The sequence below is a fragment of the Protopterus annectens genome, chromosome 2.part0 (assembly GCF_019279795.1).
Source record: "Protopterus annectens isolate FY-2018-M chromosome 2.part0, PAN1.0, whole genome shotgun sequence".
Taxonomy (NCBI): Eukaryota; Metazoa; Chordata; order Ceratodontiformes; family Protopteridae; genus Protopterus; species Protopterus annectens.
The window spans coordinates 1,321,468,182-1,321,495,513 of NC_056728.1; the positions used below are offsets into that span (position 1 = coordinate 1,321,468,182).

General features: G+C 40.8%; 1 protein-coding gene across 3 annotated transcripts in view; it reads left to right on the plus strand.

Annotated features, from left to right (window-relative positions):
• The window catches only part of SLC30A9 (solute carrier family 30 member 9), a 1,654,027-nt gene that overhangs the window by 1,379,681 nt on the left and 247,014 nt on the right, over positions 1-27,332 (plus strand). For all 3 annotated transcript variants that reach the window (XM_044061511.1, XM_044061513.1, XM_044061512.1), the window contains one exon: positions 14,947-15,112. In XM_044061511.1, the coding sequence (XP_043917446.1) occupies positions 14,947-15,112 (166 nt within the window). The remainder of the gene's footprint in view (positions 1-14,946; positions 15,113-27,332) is intronic.

A 27,332-nucleotide genomic window follows, 5' to 3' on the forward strand; every position in this document is an offset into this window, starting at 1 on the left:
AAAATCCAGCAGAAACATTGCATCTTGTCCAGAAAGTTTCTCCAAGCACTAGGGTGTATGGCATCATGTATCCTCATGGTTCCCCTGGCCAGGCTACACATGAGGAAGCTTCAATTACACCTCAAGAACATATGGTGCCTGAGCTCTCAGTCTCTAGTGCCTGAGATACAGCTGATCCCTTGTCTCAAACAAGAGTTTACTTGGTGGGTACAGACTTGTACCCAAAGTCACGGCTTTTCTTTTAGTTTCTCTCCACAAGGCCAAACCATCACCACGGATGCTTCAGGGACAGTCTGGGGTGGGGGTGGGGGCTCACTTTCAACACCTCCATTCCCAAGGGAAGTGGGAGGTTCAGTTCAAGGACAGACACATCAATTGGAAAGAACTTATGGCAGTGCAAAAAGGCCTGATAGCCTTAAAAGAAAAATGGGAACCAGGGGTACTGTTAGTAAAACCAGACAATAACACAGTCATGTGGTACATAAACAGGCACACACTCTTATCCACTGTGCCACCTAGCGATGCAAGTCTGGGAAACTGCACACTCTGTGGTTGCACCTCATGGCACAATACCTTCCAGAGGCACAAAATGCTCAAGCATACCTCATCAGCAGAAACTTGATGGACCCCCCATGAATGGCTTCTGCATCAGGAATTTTTTCTAAGCATAACTCAGAGATAGGGAGTCCCACAGGTAGAACTCTTTGCCAACAAGGAAAAGACTCACCTGAAAAAATTCTGTGCCAGGATCAAGCAGAAATCTGACTGGAAAATAGATGCTTTCTCCTTCCCTTGGACTCGCCTCTTCATGTATGCATCCCCCCCATACCCTCCTGCGTTAGGCCCTCTTCCTTTATCTTTAGAAATACTTAAGTGCCAGACTGGCTCAGGCAACACTGGTATCCTCTCCTCCTCAAACTCACTAATCAGTGCCCATGGCTGTTACCTCAGAGAGTAGACCTTCTCACTCAAAACAAAGGAAGGATTGTGCACCCCAACCTTCAAACACTCAGCCTTTCAGCTTGGACAATTCCTCAGCACCCAGGAAATAAACAGGATATGCAACCCCACAAAAGGGCACAGCAGAATTGCAAAAAAAATAGCGAAGGGCAACAACAGTGAAACAGAACGCCAGGACCAACAATAAAAAACCAGGAAAATTTAATGACCAAAACATCCACCGACTAAGCGCTTTCACCTAAAAAGGCATCATCAGAGTCGGTTGGAACACCACAATTAACATATATATATACAATAATTGAGACTTGTTAATCAATTCCTCAGCACCCAACTGCAATGTTACCCTAAGTAAGCAAGTGCAGGACATCCTCAAAGAATCTAGAAGGCCTAGCACTAGAAAATCGTACTCAGCCAAATGAAACGATTCTCTGTTTGATGCAAGAAGCAGCACCTTGATTCCAGTTCAGTGCACATTACTGCCATCCTAGAATACCTGGCTAGTCTGGTAGATAAAGGCCTTTCATACTCCTCCATTAAAATCCATGCATGTGCCATTTCAGCCCACATTCCTACTCTTCCTCCAGTCTTTTCCATCCTCTATTGAGACAGTTTTTTAGGGGAGCCATTCACATTAGACCTCCTAGGAAGAAACCTGCTCCTCCATGGGACCTCAGCTTTGTTCCAGAAAAGCTGGCTTTGCCTCCTTTTGAACCTACAGCATCTGCTCCTCTGAAGTTTCTTAGCTGGAAAACAGCCCTGCTGCCTGCTATCACCTCAGCCAGGAGGGTTTCTGAGTTGCAAGCCCTCATGGCAGTGGAATCATTTATTAGCTTCCACCAAGACAGGGTCTCCCTCAGAACGAATCCCTCTTTCATGCTCAAGGTGGTCACTAATACTTCTCAAAAATCAAGCCATTCATCTGCCTACATTCTTTCCTAACCCACAGAACAAATGGAAAAGAATACTTCATTGTTTGGATGTGCATAGGCCAAAAACCTTGAAAATATCTGACCAGCTTTTTATTACCTTTTCTCCTTTCTCTGAGGGGAAGCCAGCTTCTAAATAGACTATTTTTCAATGGATTCCCCACTGCATCTCTTTTTGTTACAGCCATCATGGCAAAAAATCCCTGATGTTATTAGATTAGACTCCACAAGGGCCACAGCTATCTCTGCTACCTTTCTAAAGGAAGTCCTTACCAAGCACATCTTGGAAGCAGCCACCTTGTCGTCTGTGCATACCTTCACAAAACACTACGACTTGGCAGCCTTTTCTAAGTCTAGAGCAGGATTTGCCACTGCCATCCTGCAGGGCACCCTCTCCTCTCCTTAATCTCCTTCCCTTCTCATTTCAGCTTTGAGAATCCTCTCGCATGTCAGGACTGCAACAGTGAAACATGAAGAACATGGTACAGTTGTGTGCACTTACTATAAATGTAAATGTTTGAGTGTATTCACTGTTGCAGTTTTCTTTCCCTCCCTCTTACCACCTTAGACTACTACGTAGCCTAATAGTAAACTAATCCAGCCAAGGGACCCCTTCCCCAGCTACCCTGCTGTAGGGGTCCTATTCCTTAGTTCCCTCTTGACCACTTAGGTCTGTCCTTGGTAGAGGACAAGATAATACTGAAATCATGATGCAGGCTGGCTCCCTTTATACCTGAGTGTACTGACATCGGTCAGGGTGTCTGCCAGCCTGGGAGATGGAAGGAGTTCTCTGGTGGTTGGGCCAGCCGAGGGTTTTCACAGCAACAAATCCCACAAGTCAAAAATACACTTGAATGTCTACATTTATGATGTGTACACAACTGTACTTTTTATGTACAGGTTAAAGAAATGTGACACTGTTACTTATTATTGTCATTTTATTGACTGTATTTTTTTTCTTGTGGAATGGTACCAAAGCTGAATTTGAAAAGTGTTTAGATATGTTAAGTTGTAGTACAAAAAAATGTAATAGTCAAGTAGAACTTGACATTATTTTTTGATACTTCAGTGTATAACAGTAAAAATAATAATTTACAGTTGTGTCTTTTAAAAATGTAGCTAGTAATGTTTTTTGTGCCACTCTAGTGAGTACCCAACTTTCATTAAGAATAAGCTTGCAAAAAGTATGTGCAATAGAACATGAATGTTGACAACCAACAAAAACGTGTTACATGAGATTAATATTAATGTGAAGATATGTGAAGACTACCAGCCTAGCTAGATATAATTTTGTAGATAATTCTATGTCATTGTAAATATGAATATAATCCACAGGGTTGTCCTCTTAAAATGTAAGAAAACTGTGTTAAATGTTGAACTTCAAAAATGTAACCACAGTGCACTCTGCTGGAAGAAAGCTGATAAGTCAAGCATAGTATGACTGATCTCGAGGCTCAGAGACATAATGTCTGGACTGAGGAATTCCTTATGTTGTTTTGAGACCAGAGTTAATAGCTAGATTTTACATATGTAATGTATTTTATTGCTGTAGTTTCCTGGCCAGGTGCAAGATCAAAGAAATGTTAAAACTCTTGAGTTTCTGTTAGCCTGGGAACCATAGAAGAATTGTGTAATCTAAAATGAGTCAGCAGTGATGTGTTGTTTTAAGACTTTCTCAGAGAGAATCAGAGCATTTTGCATTTGTCTTCAGAACTGACCACTCACCAGCAATTGCTTTGCTCTGTCTGTATGTAAGTAAGATCTTAAATGTTTCTCTTAAGAAATGGATAGAAAATTGTAAGTTTAGACTAGCTGTTTTCTGTATTTGTCAGACTATTCTACAGTATTATTTTAAGCATTTTCCTGTGATTTCTGAACTCAACTAACACTGTGTTGAACGGAGAAGATTTGTCTTGTGTTTTTATTATTTATTATTAAATATAACTTTTCAACTGTGGATGTTTTGTGTAGAGATAATTTAAGCTCTAGAGTACATTGCATGTATATAGTGATAGTGTACAAAGCCACTCCAAGTAAGCTTTGCTGTTCATCACACTTACTAATTGGATAATAATATTGCACAGTATAAATTGGACACTCTTTGGTAAGTAGCTCAGAGTAGCTGGTGGCAGTGATTACTACATTATAGCCTGGCAGGAGGGGGCATAGCTGGAAAACCTGTGCCAACCCTTCCCCACAAGTGTCTGCGTGTTTGTATATAAACCATATCTTAAACTGTGTGTGTCAGCTACTTGGGCAGGGACACAAAGCACTGGTTGGACAGCGAGGGCACTGGAGGTTTTGGCTTTACTACTCGGCTGAGATCTGTACCCTATAGCTGTGCCAGTGGGGAGTCTCATTGGGGATCTGGAGAGAAAGGGAGAAACCAGCCCCAGTCTGACTGTGACCTCTGTGTGCTTTTAAGGGAAATTGTACTTTACTGTGTGTGTATTTGTTATCCTTCCCAATGTGGATGCCCCTGACTGATGTTAGCGGTGAGGATTGAGGCTCCTTGTTTACTGGGCCAATGCATGGGCATCATAATTAACTTAAAAGCTAGCTTTCTAGTAAGAGGATATATTAGTTTAGATACTGATGCACTGTACGATAAAACTTTAGGAATAATGGAACAAAGCACAATAGCACGGATTGGAGAATAGCTATGGCTCTTGTAATTTATAATTTAGAGACTTTTTTATAAAAAGATTTTTTAGAGAACATTAGAAAATGTTGGAAGTTATTACATTTTTATTATTACATTTTTTTAAAGTGGAAGATGAACCTGTGTTTACAAGTAAAAGAAGACCATAAAAGGCATATTGGAAAGGGAGGATAAAAAGTAAATACTATCAGTAAGAAGAAAGGCACATATAAATGTTTATCTTATAACCAGTGAAGATATGTAAGTGAGAGTCTGTATGTTTTTTTATTTTAACACTACTAAGATGTAAGCACCAAATGTTGTTCATCTGAGTATGTTTATATTGCTTTGTATTTGTCCTGTGATTCATTTTAAATGAGAAAAAAAACAGACGATTAAGCAATAGAATATGCAAACATCTGCAAGCAATCAAAGATAAAAATGTTTTTAATGCTTTAGTGAACCATTTTATTACTTTTCAGAATTTTAGGAAACTTATTTTCACTGTATTGGAACATATACCATTGAATCCCAGGGTAGACAGTTGAGACAATAGTTAGGACCATGCTGAATATAAGTAGCAGGTTTGTTAGATGTATGCCATCAGTTAGGACTATATACTAGTATAAATTATAAGACTTTAAAAAAATCTGTAGGAATAGTAAGTTATTTTTTTAAACAAATTATATTATGTAAACAGAGAGTTTTAACGTGATAGTGCCTTGTTACTAATGTCATTGAAATGAGTGTGTTTAAGAATGGTAATTAGTGTGTTTAATTACAGTCTGATGAAGCTTATTTTTACCAGTATGTGTTGTAAAAGGCAAAGCGCTAACTTTTTGGAATTTATGATCAAATATTTTGAAATAATCGTCATCAGCCCATTTTGCCAAGACTTCTGTTTTTCTGTTGTGTGTATAGGCTGGTGTGAGGATCTCTTTGCCTTTCCAGTGGTTGTCTTAATATTACACATTTTCAACTTAGCAAAGTAAAATGCACAACTATAAATATTTCCTACCCTTTCTCTGTCCATCCCAACTGCAAAAGAAACTTCCCAAAGTACTACCCCTTTAGAGAAGAGCAGTAGCATTAGGAAAAAAAACAAAGCTTCTAGACAAGCAAGTGATCCAACAGGTCCCACCAGACCAACAAAGGTTCGGAACATATTCCAGATTCTTTTTACTGCAAAAAAAAAAATGGGGACCTAAGGCCAAATTTGGACTTCAGTTTTTTGAACCAGTTTGTCAAATACACAAAGTTCCAGATGGACATGGTACAGTCTACCCTTCTGGCCTCGTCAAGTTTGGTCTCACAGTGTCAGTCCTCCTCAGATTCTGTATCAATGTTCAAATCTGTTTCCAATCCGGAGGGTGATTATCATTTGGATCTGGAAAGCCTGAAGCTCACAGATTGGCTTCTGCAGTTCTAGTGATGGCTAGAGTTCCCGGGCTTTCATCTCCTGTGAAGCATATATTGCTTTCCACTCACAAGTCATCTACCAAGAAGATTTATGCTAGCAAATAGAAGAGGTTTTCCATTTGGGCATTCCACAATTCGGTGGAACCTTTAGTGCCTCTATACCTTCGGTTTTAGACTTTCTGGCTTGTATCGTCAACCAAGGTGCCAGTTTTTCTACAGTAAAAGTCCAGCTAGCTGCCATATCCCATTATCATGTCATAGATTCATAGATTAGTACTAAACTAACTGCCCTTGCGAGCCATTTTAAACCTAGCCAATTATCCCTTGTGAGACTCAAACCCTGCACCTTGTGTTTGTAAGGCAAACACCTTAACCATTAGGCCACTCAAGGATTCTTCTTTGGCCACTTCTAGATTGTACAAAGCTTTTTTGAAGGGAACATTTCTTTTACGGCCTCCAGTTAAGGACCCAAGCCCTCCTTGGGACCTAACCCTTGTACTACAAGCACTGGTTTCATCTCCCTTTGAGTCCTCTGCAAAAGTGGATCTACTGTTTGCTTTGTTGGTAGCTCTTACTTCATCTAAGCGAGTTTCTAAATTACAAGCACTTTGCATTCAACCTCCGTACCTTATATTTCACAAAGATCGTGTTTCTCTTAGGCCGAACCCTTCCTTCATGCCCATGGTCGCTTCAGAGAAGAATATTAATCAGGTTATTCATCTTCCTGTGTTCTTTCCAGAGTTTCAGGACAAAGAGGAATATCATAGGCAGCTGTGTTTCTATCTAGATAGAACCACATTTTTCACAAAGTCCAATCATCTGTTTGTATCATATTCTAAGCCCAGATTGGGATCACCTGTTTCCAAGGTAAACATCACCAACTGGATTGTGAAATGTATTACATTTATTTATGACAAGTATGGTGTTTCTCTTCCTTCTGCAGTGAAGGTACATTCTACCAGGGCAGTGTCTACTTTATCAGCCTTTTCTTCTAGATTACCAGTTGATGAGATATGCGCTGCAGCTACATGGGCTAGGTCTCACACCTTCATATACCATTAAAAATTGGATATTTCATCTAGGAACAGAGCTTCCTTTTGTTCCGCCATGTTCCGAAACATCCTTCCTTAAGGCCACTCAGGGCTCAAGTAGCTGGGGATTGTGTCCCACAGGTTGAAGATAAAATGAAGACAACAATGTCAGATAAATAAGTTATGTACTCACCATAATGTTCCATCTGAATTGTTGATGTTCTTCATGTTTCACTGCTGCAGTCATCACATTTGGGGTATCTGCCTGCAGGTAGCCCTCAGCTGGCCTGAATACCAGAGTCATCGGATTTCTGCGTCCGATGCTGTCGCTTCTTCCATGACATCAGGTCATCAGGGGTATAAAACATGCAGCTGACGCCATTATATCAGTCTTTCTTGCCGTGCAGTGTCCCAAGCAGAAGCAGTTTGCAAGTGCCGGTCGGCCGACTCCTGAAATGTTGTTTTTCATTTGTTTTCAGCCTTCCATCCCTCCTTCTCCCTTACCATGAGCACTTTGGCCTGACAGAGGCCGCCTTCTGTTCTCTCTCTATGCCTCCTCTTCAAGGAGTTATTAGCTAGTTATTAGCTGTCAACATGTTTTTCTATGATATGTCAGGAACCTATATGTCAGGCAAACTTGATCTGAGGTAGTGAGGTAGAGTAGGGCATTATGGGTAGGGGAGGAGCTCCTTTTTGGCACCGTAGCTTGGATATGGCCAGCTCGGCATCAATGTTTGTGCCTAACCCACAGGTTGAAGACAAATGAGCAACAATTTAGATGGAAAGTTATGGTGAGTACGTTACTTCTTTTTTTTTTTTTTTTTTACTTTTTGGAGCTGTGATAAGTGTTTAAAGTTATTTTTACTGTGTTATTTTTTTCAGGCAAACATTTTTATACACCACCTTGTTTTCTGGAATATTGTTAAGCTTTACCAGGACTCTGACACCTTTTTTGGCATTAGTGTGGAACAGTGTACTAGTTCCTCAGTTGTACTGTCTTCCAGATACAAAATGAAAATGATTGTTAAAGAGACTTTGCCACTGCAGCAGACTGGTAGTTTGCCGCATATGGATGTGGGTGATTCTGCTGTGCTAAAGCTGGTTCCCTGGAGTACTTATTTTCCCCTGACTCAACTGGTGTAGTCCCTACAGCCACCATAGACTGAGGGTTAGACAAGTTTTCTGTGCCTGTTGGTGTGCCCTTAGGCAAGGGAGAGATAGTCTTGCTGGTCCTTGGAGAAGGGGCAGGAAAAATGGCTCTGCTTAGTCAGAATGCTGTGTCCATCCCAAGGGAGGTTTTTATTAGCAATTCTGGATCTGTTTCTTCAGAAATTTCTGTCAAAAAGAAACAAAAGACTAAACATGTCTTCTCCTGGTTCACTCAGTCTCTACAGGACTAATTTGTTAGGCTTAGCTCAGGGTTTAGTGCATGCTCTTGACCCGTCTTTTAAGACTGTTTCTGGTAAGATAAAAAATATATCTGGTAAGACAGAAAGGGATTCCTCTTTCTCTGAAGAGAATCAGGAGATTAAACCTGTGGGGAAATGTCATGGAACAGATCTAGCTTTGTCTTCAGAGATTTTTGATTCAGATTATGAGGAGGTTGTGGTATCTTTTAGTCCCTGTGAAGGATTCTCTTTCTCTGAGACTATTTCTAGAATAAATCAGTTTTTCAGTGCAAAAAACAGTGATATTTCTCAATCGCTCAGAAAATATTATGATTTGATACAGCTGGAATTTCCAGAATCTTTGTCTGTTCCACCATTTCTGTCTGCCTTGGAAGATATCAAGAACAAAATTTTGAATTGGCCCTTAGAAATTTTTTTGGACCTTCTGCTTTAGAAGTCATCAGACAGTGTGATGAGAGTGCAAGTATTCTCTCAGATTTTTCAACCTTCCTTCTGTAATTTTTTAAGAAATTCTTCACTCCCTTGGCTAACATTAGTAAAAAGCAAAATAAACTTTCCCAGGAAAATTCTGGTAAGCAGACAATTAAAGAGCAGTGGCAGGGAGGTTCCAGCAGAACAAAGAAGAAAAAAACGCAACCTCAGAGAACAAAAGACAATCCAATGCGTCAGAATTGGCTCCCTGTTAAAATGTCAGTATTCAAATTGCTGATTACCAGCAAGCTGGAAAAAAAGACTGAAAACACAGAAGAAGATCAAATTTTGAAAATCACTCTTCTCCTTTAAACTTCTTTTTGCAGGGGGGGCAAACCCTCCACACACCCCAAATTTATATATACCAACTCCAAGATTGCCATACCACGGAGAAAGGGGAATATTCTGAGAAATGGCATTTCTGAGTTCATAAGTCAGTTTTTTCGGCTATTCAGCGTCCGTATTTCAGGACTTGCTCTAGTAGTACTTGCTGTCTGGGGGGGTTTTAAAGCTATTCCTCTTCCTTTGTTAGAAGAAGGATTTTATTCAAAGATGTTTCTAGTGCCCAAAAAAGTCAAAATAATCAGAGTAAACTTAATTGTCATTCATATTATACAACTTGTGCATCACTGAAAGAAATGTTGTTACTCCTTCTCAAAGTTGAGGCATTTTCACACATAGACAATCTGTATTACAACTACTACTACTGACATGACACACATTACTGTCTTAGACTCTTAAATGACTATACATAAAAATTGCACAGAAAGAGGAACATTTTTCAGTAATCATTATTGCACATTTAGAATTGCTGTACTCCTTGTAGATTTAGGACTGTTGTAGAAGAAGGTTCTTGGAGACCAGTTCTGGACCTTTCTTTCCTGAACCAGTTTGTGATATTACCCAAGTTCAAATGCATTCACTTCACTGCTTATTTCTCCTCCTCCTTCATTTGAGTCACCTAGTGAGCCTAAAATATGCATATCATCACATTCCTATTCATCCATATTTAAGGCATTTGTTAAGGTTTTGTGTGTCTGGATAATAGTATCAGTTCTCTGCATTACCCTTTGGGCTGTCTACTGCTCCTGCTCACAGAGTGGCTAACTGCTGTGATAGCTCACTGCACACTGCAGGGTATCCACATTTTTCCATATTTAGATGACTTGCTTATCTTTGCAGAGTCTTTATCAAAGTGGCAAAAATCTCTGTTTTGGGTAAGGGATCTCCTACATTGACTGGGATTCCAAGAAAACGTTCAGACTGACTCTGGACGCTACAGTACAAAGACCTTTTCTTCCACAGAAAAAAAAAAAACAAAACAAAAAAAGCAGATCTGTATTTTGGTCTATTTCTGAGTTTTTCCATTTGGACTTCAGTCTCAGCAAGGGAATTCCTTAGCATTCTGGGTCTCCTGGCCTCTATGATTCTCATGATCCCTCTTACAAGACTCCACATGAAAAGTATACATGATACTTGAAATCTGTGTGGTCCCAGCATCAACATACATTAACTTTGCAAATTCCTGTTTTAGAATTTCTAAAAAGGGACGTTATTTGATAGAAATGCCAAATTTCTCAGAATCCAAGTCTTTCGTTCTCCCCTTCTGTTCCTACACAGTCTGTCACAACCAGTGCCTCAGACTTTGCTTGTGGAGCAATATTATTGAGCATAAAAAGTACAGGGTCTTTGGAACAAAAAAGGAGAGACCAAAACACTTTGACATAAAAGAGATGTTAGCTCTTATAAACACACACTGAATCATCTGTGGTCCCTGGGAACTCTTCAAGTGTTTAAACAGTAATGTGGTATGTGAACAAGCAAGGGAGAAACAGATCTACCCCTGTGTAGACCAGGTATGCTAGCATGTGATATAGCTTTACAGCACAGTCTCTACAGGTATCTTACATCATATCAGAACAAAACTGTGTGGCAGACAAGCTGAGCAAGACCAGGACAAGCCCTCATAAATGGAAACTGAATCGGGGGGGTCTTCCAGTATTTGATCCATCTGTGGAGAACACCTCAATTCGATCTTTTTCTCCTCTGTAAACAATCAACTAGCAAAATTCTGATCCTGGACTCCAGGCAAGAAGGCCTGGAAGACAAATGTTATTTTTCTATTCCTTGGACAGGAATGTTCCTGTATACTTTTTTTTTTACCTTTTCCACTGATTTCCTGGGTATATCTGAAGAGTTATAAGGACTCGCAAAGATCTTTTATGGTGACTGCCTTCTGTCCCTTCAACAGTGGTTCTCCTTTCTTTTGGAATTGACCAGGGGCAATTACCTTAAGCTTACACCCAGACTGGATTTACTTGCACAGAATCAGGGGTGTTTGATACATTCTGACCCCAAGCAGCTGCAGTTGACTGCACGATAGGGTTTTAATGTTCATTAGGCACCTTTTCTGTGAGGACGTACAGCAGGTGTTACTGTAGGCAAGAAAGACTGCTCCTAGAAAATCACATATCAGCAAATGGAAAAGGTTTTCTAGTTGGTGCCAACAAAAGAACCAACACCCATTCAAGGCTAGTATTTCTCTGGGTCTGCAATATTTCTGTGAGTTACTGTCCTATGGCCTGCCTTAATAAAGGTTCATTCGTCATTTATTTCAGCATGTCCACTCATGGATTCCCTCTTTTCAATGTAATGTCATGTGAAAATACTTTGGAAAGGGGGTTCAGCATCAGAAACCTCCAAGAAAAATGGTGGCTTTTCCTTGGGATCTTAATTTTGTGTTAGAAGAAACTAACACTTGTTCCATTTGAACCAGCTCATCAGGCTGACTTGAGGTTCTTCAAATGAAAAATAGTCTTGCTCATTGCTCTGATCTCTGCAGAAAGTGAGAGTGTTGCAAGCTCTTATCGTGGGTCAACCTTCTCTCATTTTTCACAAAGACAGGATTCTTTGAGAACTAATCCTTCTTTTATGCCTAAAATGGTATCCAAGTTTATTTTAAGCCAAACTGCCCATCTCCCTATCTTCTTTCTAGAGCCTAAAAATGAAGGAAAAAGGATACTTCATACCTTGAATGTATACAGACTATGCAGGTACTACCTTGACAACAGAGCAAAATCTTTCAGAACTTTTGATCACTTATTCATCTCTTGCGAAGGTGAGAAAAAAAAAGACATGCATACAACATCACTGCGGTGTTGTGTCAAAACAGACTGTTTCCAAATGGTTGTCTCAGGGCTGTTGCCTTTTGTTAGTCCCACTACAACAAACCTGTTGCAGAGTCAAGGCTCACTCTTCCGTGACCTTGTCTTCTTCTATGGCTTTTTGTAAAGGGTTGGATTCTATTAGTATTCTCCAAATAATGACTTGGTTTTCTGTGCATACTTTTAAAAAGCAATATGTATTAGATAGCTTCTAAAGGTCTAAGACAGGCTTTGTTAAGACCATTCTCCAGGGGCTTCCTCTTCCTTCTTCCCCCCAGTCATCCTAAGCTATAGTAATCTACCCATATAACTTTTGCTTCTGCAGCAGTGATCATAATGACGAACTTAATACAGTTGTATAAGTAAACTTAGTGTAACAAAAGATGTTGCGAATGAACGTTGCTGCAGTAGTCACTTCCTACTTCCTGCTTTTTTTGTCTATTTTTGCCAGGGTATGGGCATGCATTGTTCTTTTTCTAGAATTGTACTTTCAGGGTTCAGCCTTCCTGTCTCTATTGGCATGGAAGCTCTGAAGAGCTTGGTGCCCAAACCTGATTTTAGTCATTTCAGCTTCAGCAGACTAACAGGATGCATGGAAGGTGCTCGAAGCTTTGGAAGCTGGCCATCTGTTATACTTTAGGTAGGACATAACCTATATGGCTTAGGCTACTGCAGCAGTCATCATTTGAGCATCTGCTGTTATGGTAAGTTTACTTACACCCTCTAATTATTTTCTTTTTGTCCTTGTCCCTCTTCCCCAATGGATTTTACTTTTTCCTGCTCATTTTCTTCACCTATTTCTATATCCCCTTCTTCTCCCTTATCACTGTTTAGTGCATCAAACTTATTTTTTGTCTATACTTCCAAATTTGTTTCAGTTATTGTTTCAATATTCTGTATAGCATCTTTATCTACCTTCATTCTCTTCCTTGCCCCCTTCCATCATCCTTAGCTGCATCATCTTGCACAGATTGTTTTATCTGAAAAGTGTTTTTCTTCCTGTAGCCCTTCTTCCTGTATCAGTGAACAAACTATCCAAGACTGACCCATTTCAGTTACATTTCTTACACTTAGGTAAACAATTCTTAGCTGTATAACCTGTTTCTCCATACTAACTGCATCTTTTCTTTTTACATTCTTGTTCTAAATGTCTTGCACCACAATAACATAATTTTGGCTGCCTCAGTGTGTTACAGTACCCCTTTTTTTCCATTCATGTTAATCACATTTGAAATCTGCTTAACCTTCCCTTGACACACACACACACACACACACACACACACACACACACGCACGCACGCACACACACACACACACACACACACACTAAAGTTATCCAAACCTCTCATCTCATTTCACGTACATTTCTTGCATCATAAACTTTTGTTTTAATTTCATATACATTGTTTGCATTCAGTTAGAAAATAAGTTTCCAGTTCAGTCTCTTCACTGTCAGTTTTACATTGAATAGTCAGTTGTTTCCTCAATTGCAATCCTAAATTCTGAAAAAAAATTATGTATTCTTTCCATGGAACAGTCAATCTTTTTTCTTTTCCATTTCACGCAAACTTCTGTAGCAGAGCAAAAGATTGACTTTACCCCCAAAAAATTACACTTTCCCTAGATGTAGCAGTGCTCTGATATATTGCAGTTTATACCTCAGTTGTAGATTGATACTGCCAAGTACTTTATATCTTTCTATATTTTCTTTAGTTTTTAATCATAATCCATACTACTGACTGTTTTCTTTCAGTCTGTTGATGTCTTTCCTGTGTTTTCCTGCCTGTTTCGGTGTTTCCAGTCCAGCTGTCTTTTTTTTACTACTTCTGTAAAAGTTAAGCTTCCAGACAATTTCTTGTTGAAACCCTGTTGCCTGTGTATGCCCTTAAAGCTAGTTTCTCCCCCAGCCAAACATGCACCAGGTAGTTGATTTTCCAGACCCACCTTCCTTCCTTCTCTGATTCTATGGTGCCCTCTGCTCCATCAGCAATCCGTCTTTCTGCCAAGCCACTCCAATTTACCACATCACCATTTTTTTGGATTGTTCTGGTTCATTAAATCCACCAAGGCCTGTGTATCCAGACCTCCTCCTTGCACTGTCACCATGACTTCCTCATGATTTGCAGTCAAAACACTTTCCATATTTACTTACTGCATTTCACTGTCAGCATTGTAGCTATTAACCTTCTGTCTCCAAAATATAGAGAATTAATTCTCATAATGCGGAAAAAAAATTGGCAAATATGGAATACTTACTAACAGTTTACTAACCGCTTCAGCCAGGAAGCTCATAGGATGGTTAAAATGTGATTTATGAAAAAGCTTTTTTGACGAATTACTATCATTCAGTATTATTTACTATTGATGTCAGTTAAAACATTCTTAACTCCGAAATGTGTGACAGACCCTTTCAAAATGGAATTGCAAGGAAAATGGACTTTTTAAGACTCAAAATGGGGGACATTCCTTATAATGACATATATTTGAGAGGATATGGTTAGCCTTTGCTCTCCTCCTCAGTCTTGGATCTCTCTTTCCTCACCACTGTAGCAGCCTTCTTAAAAAAGCAGAAGGGAAGTTCCTTATTCCCTTGACAAGTTTCCCGTAGTCAATATGAGCATCATCATGGATCTCCTTTGAAAAGAGGCAGTTGGGCTATTTGGGACTAACATAGTTAACAAAGGATTAAATAAGTAAATAAAAATAAACACACATACCAGGAAGCCTTTTATTATAAAAGACATGATCATTTAGCTACTGGAACTGAACTTTTCAATTATAAGGTTTCATAGATAAAATTACCAGCCTAGAGTGTTGAAAATGTTTATGGAAGAAGTGCACTGTACTTAGATTTAAATAATTTTTAACTTTTTGCTGATTAACTGTATTAACTATTTGTATAAACATGTATCTTGATTTTGTTAGGAAATCCATACTATGATTGTATTGGTTCTCTTGGTGTTGGAACACTGCTGGGCTTTGTTTCAGCGTTTTTGATCTACACAAACACTGAAGCACTTCTTGGAAGATCGATTCAGCCTGAACAACTTCACCGACTCACTGAGTTACTGGAAAGTGATCCTTCAGTAAGGTAATCAATAAAAACAACCCTTATGATTACTTTCTTGACATTCAGATTTTGGTAACCATAAGTATAATAATTGTAGTATCTGGAAAAAAGCTAGGACATGGGCTGCTGAGGCACTTTGTTAAACTTCTGAATAGCTTGGTTTAAGTAATAAACCATTGTAGATTGTAATAACTCATGCAGGCCTGTTTCATACACATCTTTCTTGAATCTTTCGCATGCATTAGCACTTTTTTCAACTTCTCATGCCTATTTGAGAGGTTCAAAGGCCATTTCCCTTAAATCACTGTTATTTGAGATTACTTCCGTTGCTTAGCTTGAGACATACACAGTAACATAGAGTAGGGGTCTCTTGGAAGGATTTGAACCAGTAAACCTATGATACAGCTAACAAACCAGGTAGCTGAAAAAATAAAAAACGTTACTTCTGCTAAAAAGAATAAAAAAAGCAGTAAACAACATAAGTCTTCACAGCTGGCTTTATCAGTGGGGAAAATAAGAATGCTTAGCGAGAAAATAGGAAAGCACACATGAGAAATTAATTGGCAGTTAGAAACAAATGTGTTATAAACAATAAACATATAAAATGTAACACTGACTGCATTTTTAAATTTTAGACTCTTGAAAAGGTGATGTAATGTGATCCTATCTCGCCTACATTCAATACTGATGGGCTTGGAGCCGAGAATCGGCTCCGACTCAGCCGTTCTGACTAGCACGAAGTCTCTCATTGGCTGGGCCAACCCTATATCCCAGGATGCACCACTCCCAAAACCCCAGATCTCGTTTGCCGCTCTTGGAGTATCGACGTGGTCTCAACTTGGCTGTGGCTAAGTACCCTCTTTTGTGATTTTTTCATATCTCATAGCAGTTTTCTGTAGGAAAATTTATATTCAAAAGCTATTTTCATAGCTACGTTGTGGTAATTGACTTGTTGTTTGGGTGGGATTGTTTATTCCTGTTGTGTGAGTGATTCTTCTGTTGGGCGGGCTAGGCCCGTTTTAGTTAGAGGGCCTTTGCCCTATCTTGTGTCTCGGCGTTTAACTTAGAGCCGTCCCCCCCAGTGTTTAACTTGTGTTTGACTTGTGTTTGTGCATCATGTCTACCAAAGAAAAAGAACATAAGCCATCGGGCTTTAAAAAATGTGCAAAGTGTAGCTATAAAATGTCTTTGACAGATGGTCACGCGATTTGTGTATACTGCCTTGGCGCCAAACACTTGCAAGAATCTTGCAGTGTCTGTCATGCTTTCTCTTCGAGAGTTTTGCAGGAGAGAAAAAATAAACTTATCCTGAAGGGTTTAATCAAACCCTCCTTTGAGGAAGCTGTTTCTCCTCCCTCTGAAAAGTCCAGGGCTAAGTCGAAAAAGAAGTCCCCAGCTCCGTCCTCTTCTTCGGATCCGCCAGAGAAAAGATCCAGGTCGATGGCCCCTTCCTCGGCTCCACTGGTCTCGGAGCTGTTGGCTATGGGGTCTAAAGCTGTGTCTCCTTCCTTGGCTCCATCGGTCTCGGAGCCACAGGATTCAGGGTCGACAGCAGGGTCCACTGTCTCTGTTCCACTGGTTTCGGAGCCGCAAGTAATACTTTCCATTTCAGAGCCGGCTTCTTCGGTTCCACGGCTTTTGGCGCCGAAGGAGGTTTCGGTACTTCTCGAGCCTGCTTCGGCTCCGATCATCTTGGAGCCGATTCGAAGCCGTTCTCCTAGTCGTGTCTCAGATCCGATGGGAAAGGTTTCTCGACCCCCTTCTGTCTCTTCCAGGTCCTCCAGGTTATCTGATTCGGACGTAGATAGGGTGGTCCAGAGACTCCTACAGTCGCCAGTGTTATCTAAATTATTTTCGGCACCAGCCCAGTTGGCTCCGGAGCCCACCATAGTATCGGTTCTATTCCTTCCTCCTCCGACAACCTTGCTGTTGTCGGAGTCGGAGAGTGCTGAGTCGAGTGAAGTCCTTGGGTAGGTCCCGAGACCCCCCCACCAGTCTTTCGGTTCCGGCCTCAGCTCCAACCTTCTCTATTCCTTCTGCAGGTTTCGGTACTCGGGGGGTCCTCAGTCGGGCCAGGGGGTGATACATCGGGACCACTGACTTCGGTTCTGAGTCTCCCCCTTGGTGCTTCAGCTAGGGGAACCCTGACTCCGGTCATGGTTTCGGAGACGGGCCCTTCCTCCGATTCGGGGGGACCCGCCTTCGAAGCTATGAGGAGCGCTCTGGCCAAGTCCTTAGTGACTTCACCCAAATCGCCTTCTCCCTCCCTGGACACTACGACTAGAGTTTCTGGCAACCCTCTATTTCTGGACAGCGGGGCTCCAAGGCCTGAGGATACCTCCATGTGTGGTCCCCTGCTTTCTGAAGGCCCTTCAGAGTCCGTGCCTGAAGAGCCTCCCAGAAAGAAGCTGTGTAAGAGGAAGCACCTAGACTCCCCAGATGAGTCTGTCACCTCGGATACCGACCTCGATGATGCAGAAGGGTCCCCGAAGTCGTCCTCGGATGATGTCTCATTCTCCGACATCCTGGAGATCTTGAGACAGTGGGGCGACTGGCCATCCAAAAACCCTTCTGAGGAGGAGTCGGTCTTCCTCAAGGCCTTCGGAGCCCAGCCTTCTGCCTCTTGGGTGTCTCCACCCTTTGATGAATTGTTGGATCTTATTTGTCGAAGGGTGTGGGAACACCCTGACTCTGTGGAGCCAGTTCCTAGCCGCTCCAATAAATTCCTATCGGCACCTCCTGGGAAAGAGTTTTTAACCAAGGGAGTTCCTGTGGATGCCATGGTGGTGGTGTCTGCCACTCAGCAGGAAGTGGAAGAGGCTTCTACTTCCATCCATCCTCCTAATAAGGAGTCTAGGAGCATGGATAGGTATGGGAAGCGTACCCTGTCTTCAGTGACCTTTACTTTGCGGTCGCTGAATTACTTGTGTCATTTTACGCGGCTCCAAAGGGATCTCATTAAAGAGATGGGAGATATCCTGGTGGACCGGCAGCTTGTAGTAAAATGTTATTTATTGTACCACTCAACAATTCACAGTGCAATCGAATCACGTAATAAAATCCACTGTATATGAAACTGTATGTGTAGTGATGATAATTTATTTCAAAATGAAGTAGAATTCCTTAGGACATTATTTTTGGAGAAATAATACCTATTACAACTATTTGACACACTAGTTCATGAAATTTCCTCCAAAAGAGGAGACCAATACAGTCCATTATTAGGAGAAGTTCAGCATATTAATTTGAATATTAATAATAACAACCGTCATGTTAAAAAAGAAAATGCGTTTCTTTACACATTTAATTTGAATAGCCCTGAGATAGAGAATGTTATTCGCAGATATTGGCCTGTGTTAGCTAAGAATGATGAAATCAATAAATTAATTCCGGAGAAACCATATTTTGTAAGGAGGAGAAAGAAAAATTTAAAAGATTTACTTGAAATGAACCAACTTAGGGATGTCACTAATTCTCAACTTAAGTTTGGTACTTACGCATGTAATGCTTGTAAGCAATGTTCTTTAATGGTTTATAATAAAGGTTTATATCTGAAATCTAGGAAGGTTAACATTATTTCACCAGGCCACTTCAATTGCAACACAAAAGGGGTGGTCTATTTAGGGTTTGCCAGCATTGCTATAGTTTTTATGTTGGCAAAACCGAAAGGACGTTAAAAAAACGTGTTTATGAGCACTTATACGAAATTACTAAAAAGAAGCTAACGAATGCCTTTTATAAACATTCCCTAACTTGTGAACAGATGACCCTTAAGTTTTTGGTTTTAGAACAAGTTATGTTCAACCCTAGGGGTGGGGATTGGGAAACATCCCTAGAGTATAAGGAATTGTTATGGCAATTGAGATTAAATGCTTCAAAATCACCTGGTTTAAATGATACCATCAGTATAAGTAGCGTACTTAAGTTGAGGAGAGCTAAGCTATAGTTTATCAAGTTATAAAACTTCTTCCTACATATTCAAGATATTTCATACTTATTTATATCCGTATTATAGTGTTATTTATCTATTTGGTATTTATTTTTAATGAATTACAAGTATATTTATATTTTTAAGTTATAATATTGTTTTTACAATCAATTTTTGACATACGATGTTATTAATTAATTATTACACATTAACTTTATATGCCTGGTCTTTTAGATGATGAAGTGTTTATATTGGGCATAACAGAGGAGATGGGGCATCATATCAAATGCATTTACAACAGAATATGAATTTAATTAACAATTAATTATTAGGCTATATTGTATTTTATAGTTTTTTATAAAAAATGCATTTGTTCCCATTTTAATGGGACTGTTATACAAATAGTAACATAGTAAAGGATCATGCCACGCTATATAGAGCTCTTAAGGTTCAGATGTTACTAAGCAAACAAAAAGTTGTATATGATTTGTTTATTAGATAATTGTTTAACTGAATGACTACTCTCAATGAATGATATAAAAGAGAGAAGTAATTTTTCTGAGTTGTCTTGATAAAGCCTGGGAGAGCCCAGGTGAAAGCGCTTGAGGTTTGTGTTTCGTATACAGTGGATTTTATTACGTGATTCGATTGCACTGTGAATCGTTGAGTGGTACAATAAATAACATTTTACTACAAGCTGCCGGTCCATTCCTTGGCTTCGTTTTTACCTGGTTGGTAAAGTTGTTCTGTTTTTTGTGAACTTTATTTTGGCTTGTTATGGCGGAAAGGTCGGAAAGCGTGGATTTCGGAATCACACCTTATATTCTGGTAGACGAGCAGGAGTTACCAGATGATGCCCTGGTGACTAGGGGCGAATAACAGATTATGTGTCTTTTGTTGCAATTAAGCGGCATGCGTACTCAAGGTAATGGTGGTAACTCAAATAATATACCACCGAATCAACAGCACCTTGCTGGAGACCAGAATCATGTTTTGGGCAGGAAGACCAATTCTCCGCCGGAAGTCATTGAAGACGTTCATTTTACGGGGCAAGGTTCAACTGGCCAAAACACCAAACAGCAGATTCCAAGAGCAACGGGAGGTTATTCAGTGGCGAAAGACTTTAATTTTAACAAGTGGACTTCTAAGAGTTTTTCGTTTAACCAAGGTACTGTTTACGTTAATAATGCACATAATGAACAACTGGAACATTTGTTAAATGACTTGAATAACAAACTGTATGTGTACAAAGCAGCACAGCTTGAAATTCAGTACTTATCTGAATGTATTAAAGTGCAGCGTATTCTGAAAGGACTGCGCTTCAGTAAGTTTCCAAACAATGCTACACCGGGTTCGGACTTGTTCAAAGACTTGACGGAGCTATTTAACAAAGCTGGATTGGATATGTTGGGCTTAATGGTGAAAGATTACGAAGTAAAAGCTGCTAATTTATTAGTTGAGGTTAATACCCTCAACAACTCAATTGTTAATAATAGTAATTTCAACAGTGTTAAGAGAGACTATGATAACACATTTAAAGAAGTTGATGACCACTGTATGAGAGTGGTTGCTAGGAAAATAAAAAAACTTGAGCGTGATTTAGTTGACTATAGGAATGGAACAGCATATGTTTTTAGTACTAAGAGACAATGGCATAATATTAAATTTACTAATGTTAATGCTCCGAATTCAAATGTTGAAAATGAAGATACATCAGACATTCAGGCCCCTAGGAGGAGAGAAAGACTCGCTCAGAAATCAAATCAAGAATTTAATCAGGTTTTTCAGTATCCCCCGGGGAGGCAAAGGAACAAGGAATTCACCCCCCAAATGCAGAGATGGAACAGAACCAGGAGGTAATAGCTCCTTTAGGCACAACTAACATCATGGCCCCGGTTAATTGTAAAATTTGGAGGGAAAACAATTTCACCATTTATAATTACACTGACTTAGAATTGAGTACTGTATATTTTGACTTATTTTCAAAAGGGCTACATTTCGTCCCTTCACACTTCTTAAATACTGCTAATACGGTTTTGGATTTGAAATTGTTCATAAGACAACTCAATCTAAACATACACTTTAAAGGTGACAGTTACACACCTAGTTTATTTCATAGATCAAGCACTTTCAACCCCCCACTACACTCAGCGTTAAAAATTTTTGAAGAGTTGGTCGAAACAGAAATCAGGAACATCAGGACAAATAAAGATTCAGTACACCTCAAAAATCTTTCTAATGAAGCATCTGACTTAATAAATTTGCTGAGGATGGAGGACATCAGAGTTATGAAGACAGATAAGGGGGGGGTGTAGTATTGATGTATAAACAAGAATATGAAGCTATTTTACACACTTTATTGCATGACACACAGCAATATAGTGAAGTATCGTTGAATGAACGAAATGTAGCTTATGCAAAGATCAAGTTCATGTTAGAAGACCATCTTATGCAGGGAGCTATTAATAAACAACTGTTTAATTATTTGTTGGTGCCAAAACCATTAACACCAATAATCTTTTGGATTCCGAAAGTCCACAAAGGACTGAATCCATTACCATTCAGACCTATAGTGGCAGGGGCCAAAGGCATAACGGAACCATTAGGGAAGTTTATAGATATTACAATAAAAAAGTTGGTGGCATCATTCCCATATTTGTGTAAAGACTCGTGGGAATTTCTAAGGAATATAAAAAAGGAATATTTTACAGACACTAATTTTATGGTCACCATAGATATAATAGAATTATTCCCTAGCATTCCACATGTCACAGGCTTAGAATGGTTTAATGAAGTAATCACCCATTCAGCAGGTTTTGGTGCCAACATAACAGGGTTGCTTGTGGAATTTATGGACACAGTTTTGAGTAACAATTCTATTTCCTTTAATGGAGAACTGTTTAAACAGAAAAGAGGAGTAGCCATGGGCACTCCATGTGCAGCTGCATATTCTAATACGGTTCTCCATTATTGGGAGACAAAATATATTTTTTCTTCTGAATGGTTTAGACATATTGTTCATTACCAGCGCTACCTGGACGATATCTGCATTTTATGGAAAGGTGACCTTGAAGATTTTAAAAAAATTCATGGATTATATTGGATGTTCTTCGTGTTTCACTGTTGCAGTCATAACTGTAGGGTGCTCCTGCCGGCAGGCAGCCCGAGGTCGGCCAGAATCCCAAAGTCTGGGTCCGGCGTCGGCTGTAAAAGCTAGTATCCTGACGTCAGTACGCCTTGGTACATAGCCCTCAGCCGACGCCATCTTCTCCAGTCTTTCTTGCCGTGCGGTGGAAAGCAGCTCGCAAAACGTTGGTTGGCGATTTTCGAACAGCATTCTTGGTTGTTGTCGGTCCGAAGTTGTTACTTCTCTTCTCAAAGCTAAGTACCCCGTTGGGGAATCTTTTTCTTGTTCCTCCGATGTCAGAAAAAGTTAATAATTGTATAGTGTGTGGGAAACAAATACCTCATAAAGATTTCCACTCTTACTGTCTACCTTGCTTAGGCCCTGACCACGACGTTTCTTGTTGTCGGTTCTGTGCCAGGTTCAACTCTCGTACTATCAAACGCAGGTACGACTGGGCTTTAAATTATTTTGGCAGACGCTTCAATTACAGAATGTCGTCGGATACTACCGGAGTTCAAAAGAAGCACAAAGATAAAGACAGGCCTCCGAGGTCCAAACAGGACTCGTTGCAGCTGGAGCCAGCGTCCGGTTCGGCTATCGTCAGTGAGGCGCTTTTGCAGCCCCTGTCGTCCGCCGCTTCTGAACCGATGGCCGATACGGACTCCCATGGGGAGCCATCAAGGCCCACTATTTTAACTGCGGCAGGACCTTCGGACGTTGCTCCTTCAGATGGGTCCGGAACCGCTGTGCAGGTACCGGCTTCTGAGGGGGTTTTCAGGCCTACTCACATTACTATTTCAAAGGCAAAGGCAAAGACAAAGACTCCTTCTAAGTCTAAAGTTTCCGCTCAAGCTGCTTCTGAATCCACTCCCAAGACACAAAAACAATTATTGAGGATGGCTGAAGACTTGCTTACAATGATTAGGGGTTCTCACCCCCCTCCTGAGAAAAGGCCTCGACAGGATGTTACTCTGGATTCTTCTGACCAGGCCTCTGTCTCTTCTGTTTCTTCCTCTGATCAGGACTATTCCTTTCCCCTTATGAGGATTCGGATGCTGAGGAATCTTTGCCCTCGGCCTCTCCGCCTGAGGATTTTTCTTTTGGGGAAACCTTGCATGAGATGAGGGAACATTTTCATTGGGAAGGACAGGAATATTCTGCTTCCAAAAAGAGGCTTAGAGAATTTCTTCTTCTTCCTCAGCATAGGCCTTTAGCTATCCCTCCTGTTTTGGACATTGTGGATGATGCTTTTTCTGAGGCTAATTTGAATCCTGATTCCATGCCTCCTGCTCCTTCTAAGCCTGATAGATTTTATAGGGTTCCTGACTCTCATTTATTTCTTTTTAAAAATCCTTCTGCAGACCCTGAAACTATTTCTCAGGGTTCTAAGGCTGCTAAGGTTGCTACTTCTAAAAATCCTATTCCCTCTGAGAAGGATTCTCGTGCTTTAGATAGGTGGGGCAAAAAGGTATATACTTCTGCTACCCTTTCTGTAAGGGCATTGAATTGCCAGTTTCATATGTTTAAATACCAGCAATTCCTTTTGTCTGTTTTAAAGCAAAAGCTTGCTTCCGTACCTGCTTGTGCAGAGGATAAGGAACTTCAGGATGTTTTGCATGCTACTGAACAGGTTAACAAGCATAGTTTACATTGTGGTTTTGATGCCTTGGATGCTTCCTGCAGGGCTGCTGCCTCTGGTACTGTGATTAGGAGACATGCCTGGCTTCGTGAACAAAGTTTGCCTGAACAGGTTAAGGCCAAATTATTAGATGCCCCTGTTCAACATGATGTTCTTTTTGGTTCTAAGGCTGAGGAAGTTATTAAAAAGATGGAAGAAAAGGCAAAGTCCATGCAGACTGTAAAAGATTTCTTACAGGTTCAGCCTCCTAGATTTTCCAGGAATTGGCCCACTAAAAATTGGTCCTTTCCCACGTCTGACAGGCCTCAAAGGGGAAGATATAGACGATCCAGAGGCCGTGGTCAAGGCCAGGCCTCGTACAGATCTAGACAATGGACTGCTTCTTCACCTAGAAGGGGAGAAGACAGATCCCAATCTCAAAGAAAACAGACTCAATGACTCTCTCGGTTGGGCTTCAGGACCTCTTTACCTGGACGCCCCTCTCGGAGGAAAACTGTCTCTTTTTTACAGGAATTGGACTCATATTACCCAGGACAAATGGGTATTGGATGTGATTTTAAAAGGTTACAAGTTCCACTTTCACACTTTGCCAAGGACTCACGGTTGGCCAGATTTGCCAAAACTTCAATGGTCAGAGGCCTTAACTCAAGTGGATGCTCTTCTGGCCATGAGAGCCATAGAGACTGTTCCACTCTTGGAAATGGGAAAAGGATTTTATTCAAGGCTGTTTCTGGTTCCCAGAAAACAAAACTCTTGGAGACCTATTCTAGACCTTTCTGTGTTAAACACCTTTTTGGAAATTCCAAAGTTCAAGATGCTCACTCTGCAACAGTTACTTCCAATGCTCTCTCAGGACGCCTGGATGGTGACATTGGACTTAAAGGAAGCCTATTTGCATATCCCTATCAGACAAGAACGCAGGAAATTCCTCAGGTTCAAGGCAGGTTCGAGGCACTTTCAATTCTCTGTTCTGCCCTTTGGTTCAACACCTAGACTTCGTTCAACGTCTTCTCCTCTTACTGGGATTCTCAGTGAACATAAAAAAGTCACATTTAATCCCTTCTCAACAAATGGTATTCTTGGGAGCCCTCTTAAACACAACCTTACAAAGGGCCTACCTCACTCCAGAAAAACAAACTCAGTTGGCTTCTACTTTCAACACCTTGGCAACTCTATCTCAGCTCACTGCAAGGAAATTCCTGCAGGCTCTGGGCTACATGGCTTCCTGCATTCTGTTGATTCCAAACGCAAGGCTTCACATGAGAAAGCTTCAATGGTATCTGAAAAGTGTATGGTCACAGCATTATCACGATCTGGATATTCTGATTCCTCTGATCCCCTGCCTCCAGAAGGAATTCCTCTGGTGGTCCAGGGCATGCATTTTAAACGAAGGAAAACCTTTTCGTCTCCCTCAACCTACTCAAATCCTAACCACGGACGCCTCGGATTATGCTTGGGGAGCACATTTTCTAGACAATTGCCAGCAAGGAACCTGGACAAAGGACCATCTTCACTGGCACATCAATCTGAAGGAGATGTTGGCAGTTCAAAATGCCCTTTGGCCCTCAAGCACCTTTTACAACCAGGGCCTCTGCTAATTCGCACAGACAACACCACGGTCATGTGGTACATCAACAAGCAGGGGGGATCTCATTCTTACCCCTTTGCAGACTGGCTATGAGTTTATGGGACACAGCTCTAAATTTGAATCTGCATCTCCAGGCTCAATTCATTCCAGGGAAACAAAATCTTTTAGCAGACAGCCTGAGCAGAAACATTTCAGATCCTCACGAATGGATGCTAGACACCAACTTGTTCAAAAGGATTACTGCAGTTTGGGGATGTCCCCAGATAGATCTGTTCGCATCCCATCTCAATCATCAGCTGCCTCGCTTTTGCACCAGGTCCTTCCACAAAACAGCATGGAGAGTGGATGCCCTGTCTTTCAGTTGGAGAAGTCTGTCTGCATATGCCTTCCCTCCTCTTCCTCTACTGCCTTGGGTACTACTGAAGATAAAGCAGGACAAGCCCAAGTTCCTCATCTTGATTGCTCCAAATTGGCCTCGACAGTTTTGGTATCCAACTCTAAAACTCCTGTTCTCGGGGCCTCCTTGGATTCTTCCACTGAACCCTTCGCTTCTGTCCCAGCATCAGGGTCAGTTGCTACATTCCAACCTCAAGACCCTTTGTTTGGCAGCTTGGCTCTTCAAAGGAATTTGATTGCCTCTAGTCTTCCCAAACAAGTCTTGGATGTTCTTTTGGAAGCTAGACGGCCTAGCACTAGGAAATCTTATGCCTCTAAATGGAAGAGGTTTTCTATTTGGATGCAGGACCGAGGTTCTGATCCTCAGGTTCCTGATCTCTCCTCTATTTTGCTTTACCTTTTGGAGCTTTTATCTAAGGGACTTTCATTTTCTTCCATTAAGATTCATGCTTCTGCTATCTCTGCGCATTTCAGTTCTGATCCTCCTGTTTTTTCACATTCTTTGGTGAAGCAGTTTTTGAGGGGGGGCTAAGAATTTGCGGCCTCCAAGGACCCCTCCCGTCCCTGCCTGGGATCTTAATTATGTTTTAGAAAAACTTACTTTGCCTCCTTTTGAGCCTGCTGCATCTTCAGATATTAAGTTTCTATCTTGGAAGACTGTTCTTTTGTTAGCTTTGACCTCTGCCAGAAGGGTCTCGGAGTTGCAAGCTCTTATGGCTGTGGAACCTTACCTTATTTTCCATCAGGACAGAGTATCCTTGAGGACCAATCCTACTTTCATGCCTAAGGTGATTTCGAAAGTGGCCTTGAATCAGACAATTCACCTTCCTACTTTCTTTCCAAATCCTCAAAATAAAGGGGAAAGGATTTTGCATTCATTGGATGTGGACAGGCAGTTAAGATTTTACTTGGACAAGACTAAAGATTTCAGAAAGTCTAACCAACTGTTTGTTTCCTTTGCCTCCAGTTCACTTGGAAAACCTATTTCTAAACAAACCATTTCCAAATGGATTGCTTTTGGGATCAGATTTTGTTACACTCATCATGGTAAACAGTTTCCTGGAACCATTAGAAGTCATTCTACTAGAGCAGCTGCTACTTCTACAGCTTTTCTCAGAGGAGTACCTACCAAGGATATCTTGGAAGCTGCCACTTGGAGTTCAGTGCATACTTTTTCCAAGCACTACAATCTCCCCTTGTTTTCTAAGTCTAGGGCAGGCTTTGCCTCTGCTGTCTTGCAGGGTATTCTTGCCTCCCCTTCTTCTATCTAAAGCCTCCTCCCTCTCTACACTGCTTTGGGATTCCACCCTACAGTTATGACTGCAACAGTGAAACACGAAGAACATAGTACAGTTGTGTATACCTACCATAAATGTAGATGTTCGAGTGTCTTCACTGTTGCAGTCGGGTTTCCTCCCTCCTATCCCCTCTTTTCCTTTTTGTGGTGTATTTGTGTTTCCTTTGTTGGATTCATTTTTGATTTTTTGGAGGTATTCTGACATCTAGGGCAAGAAAGGCTGGAGAAGATGGCGTCGGCTGAGGGCTATGTACCAAGGCGTACTG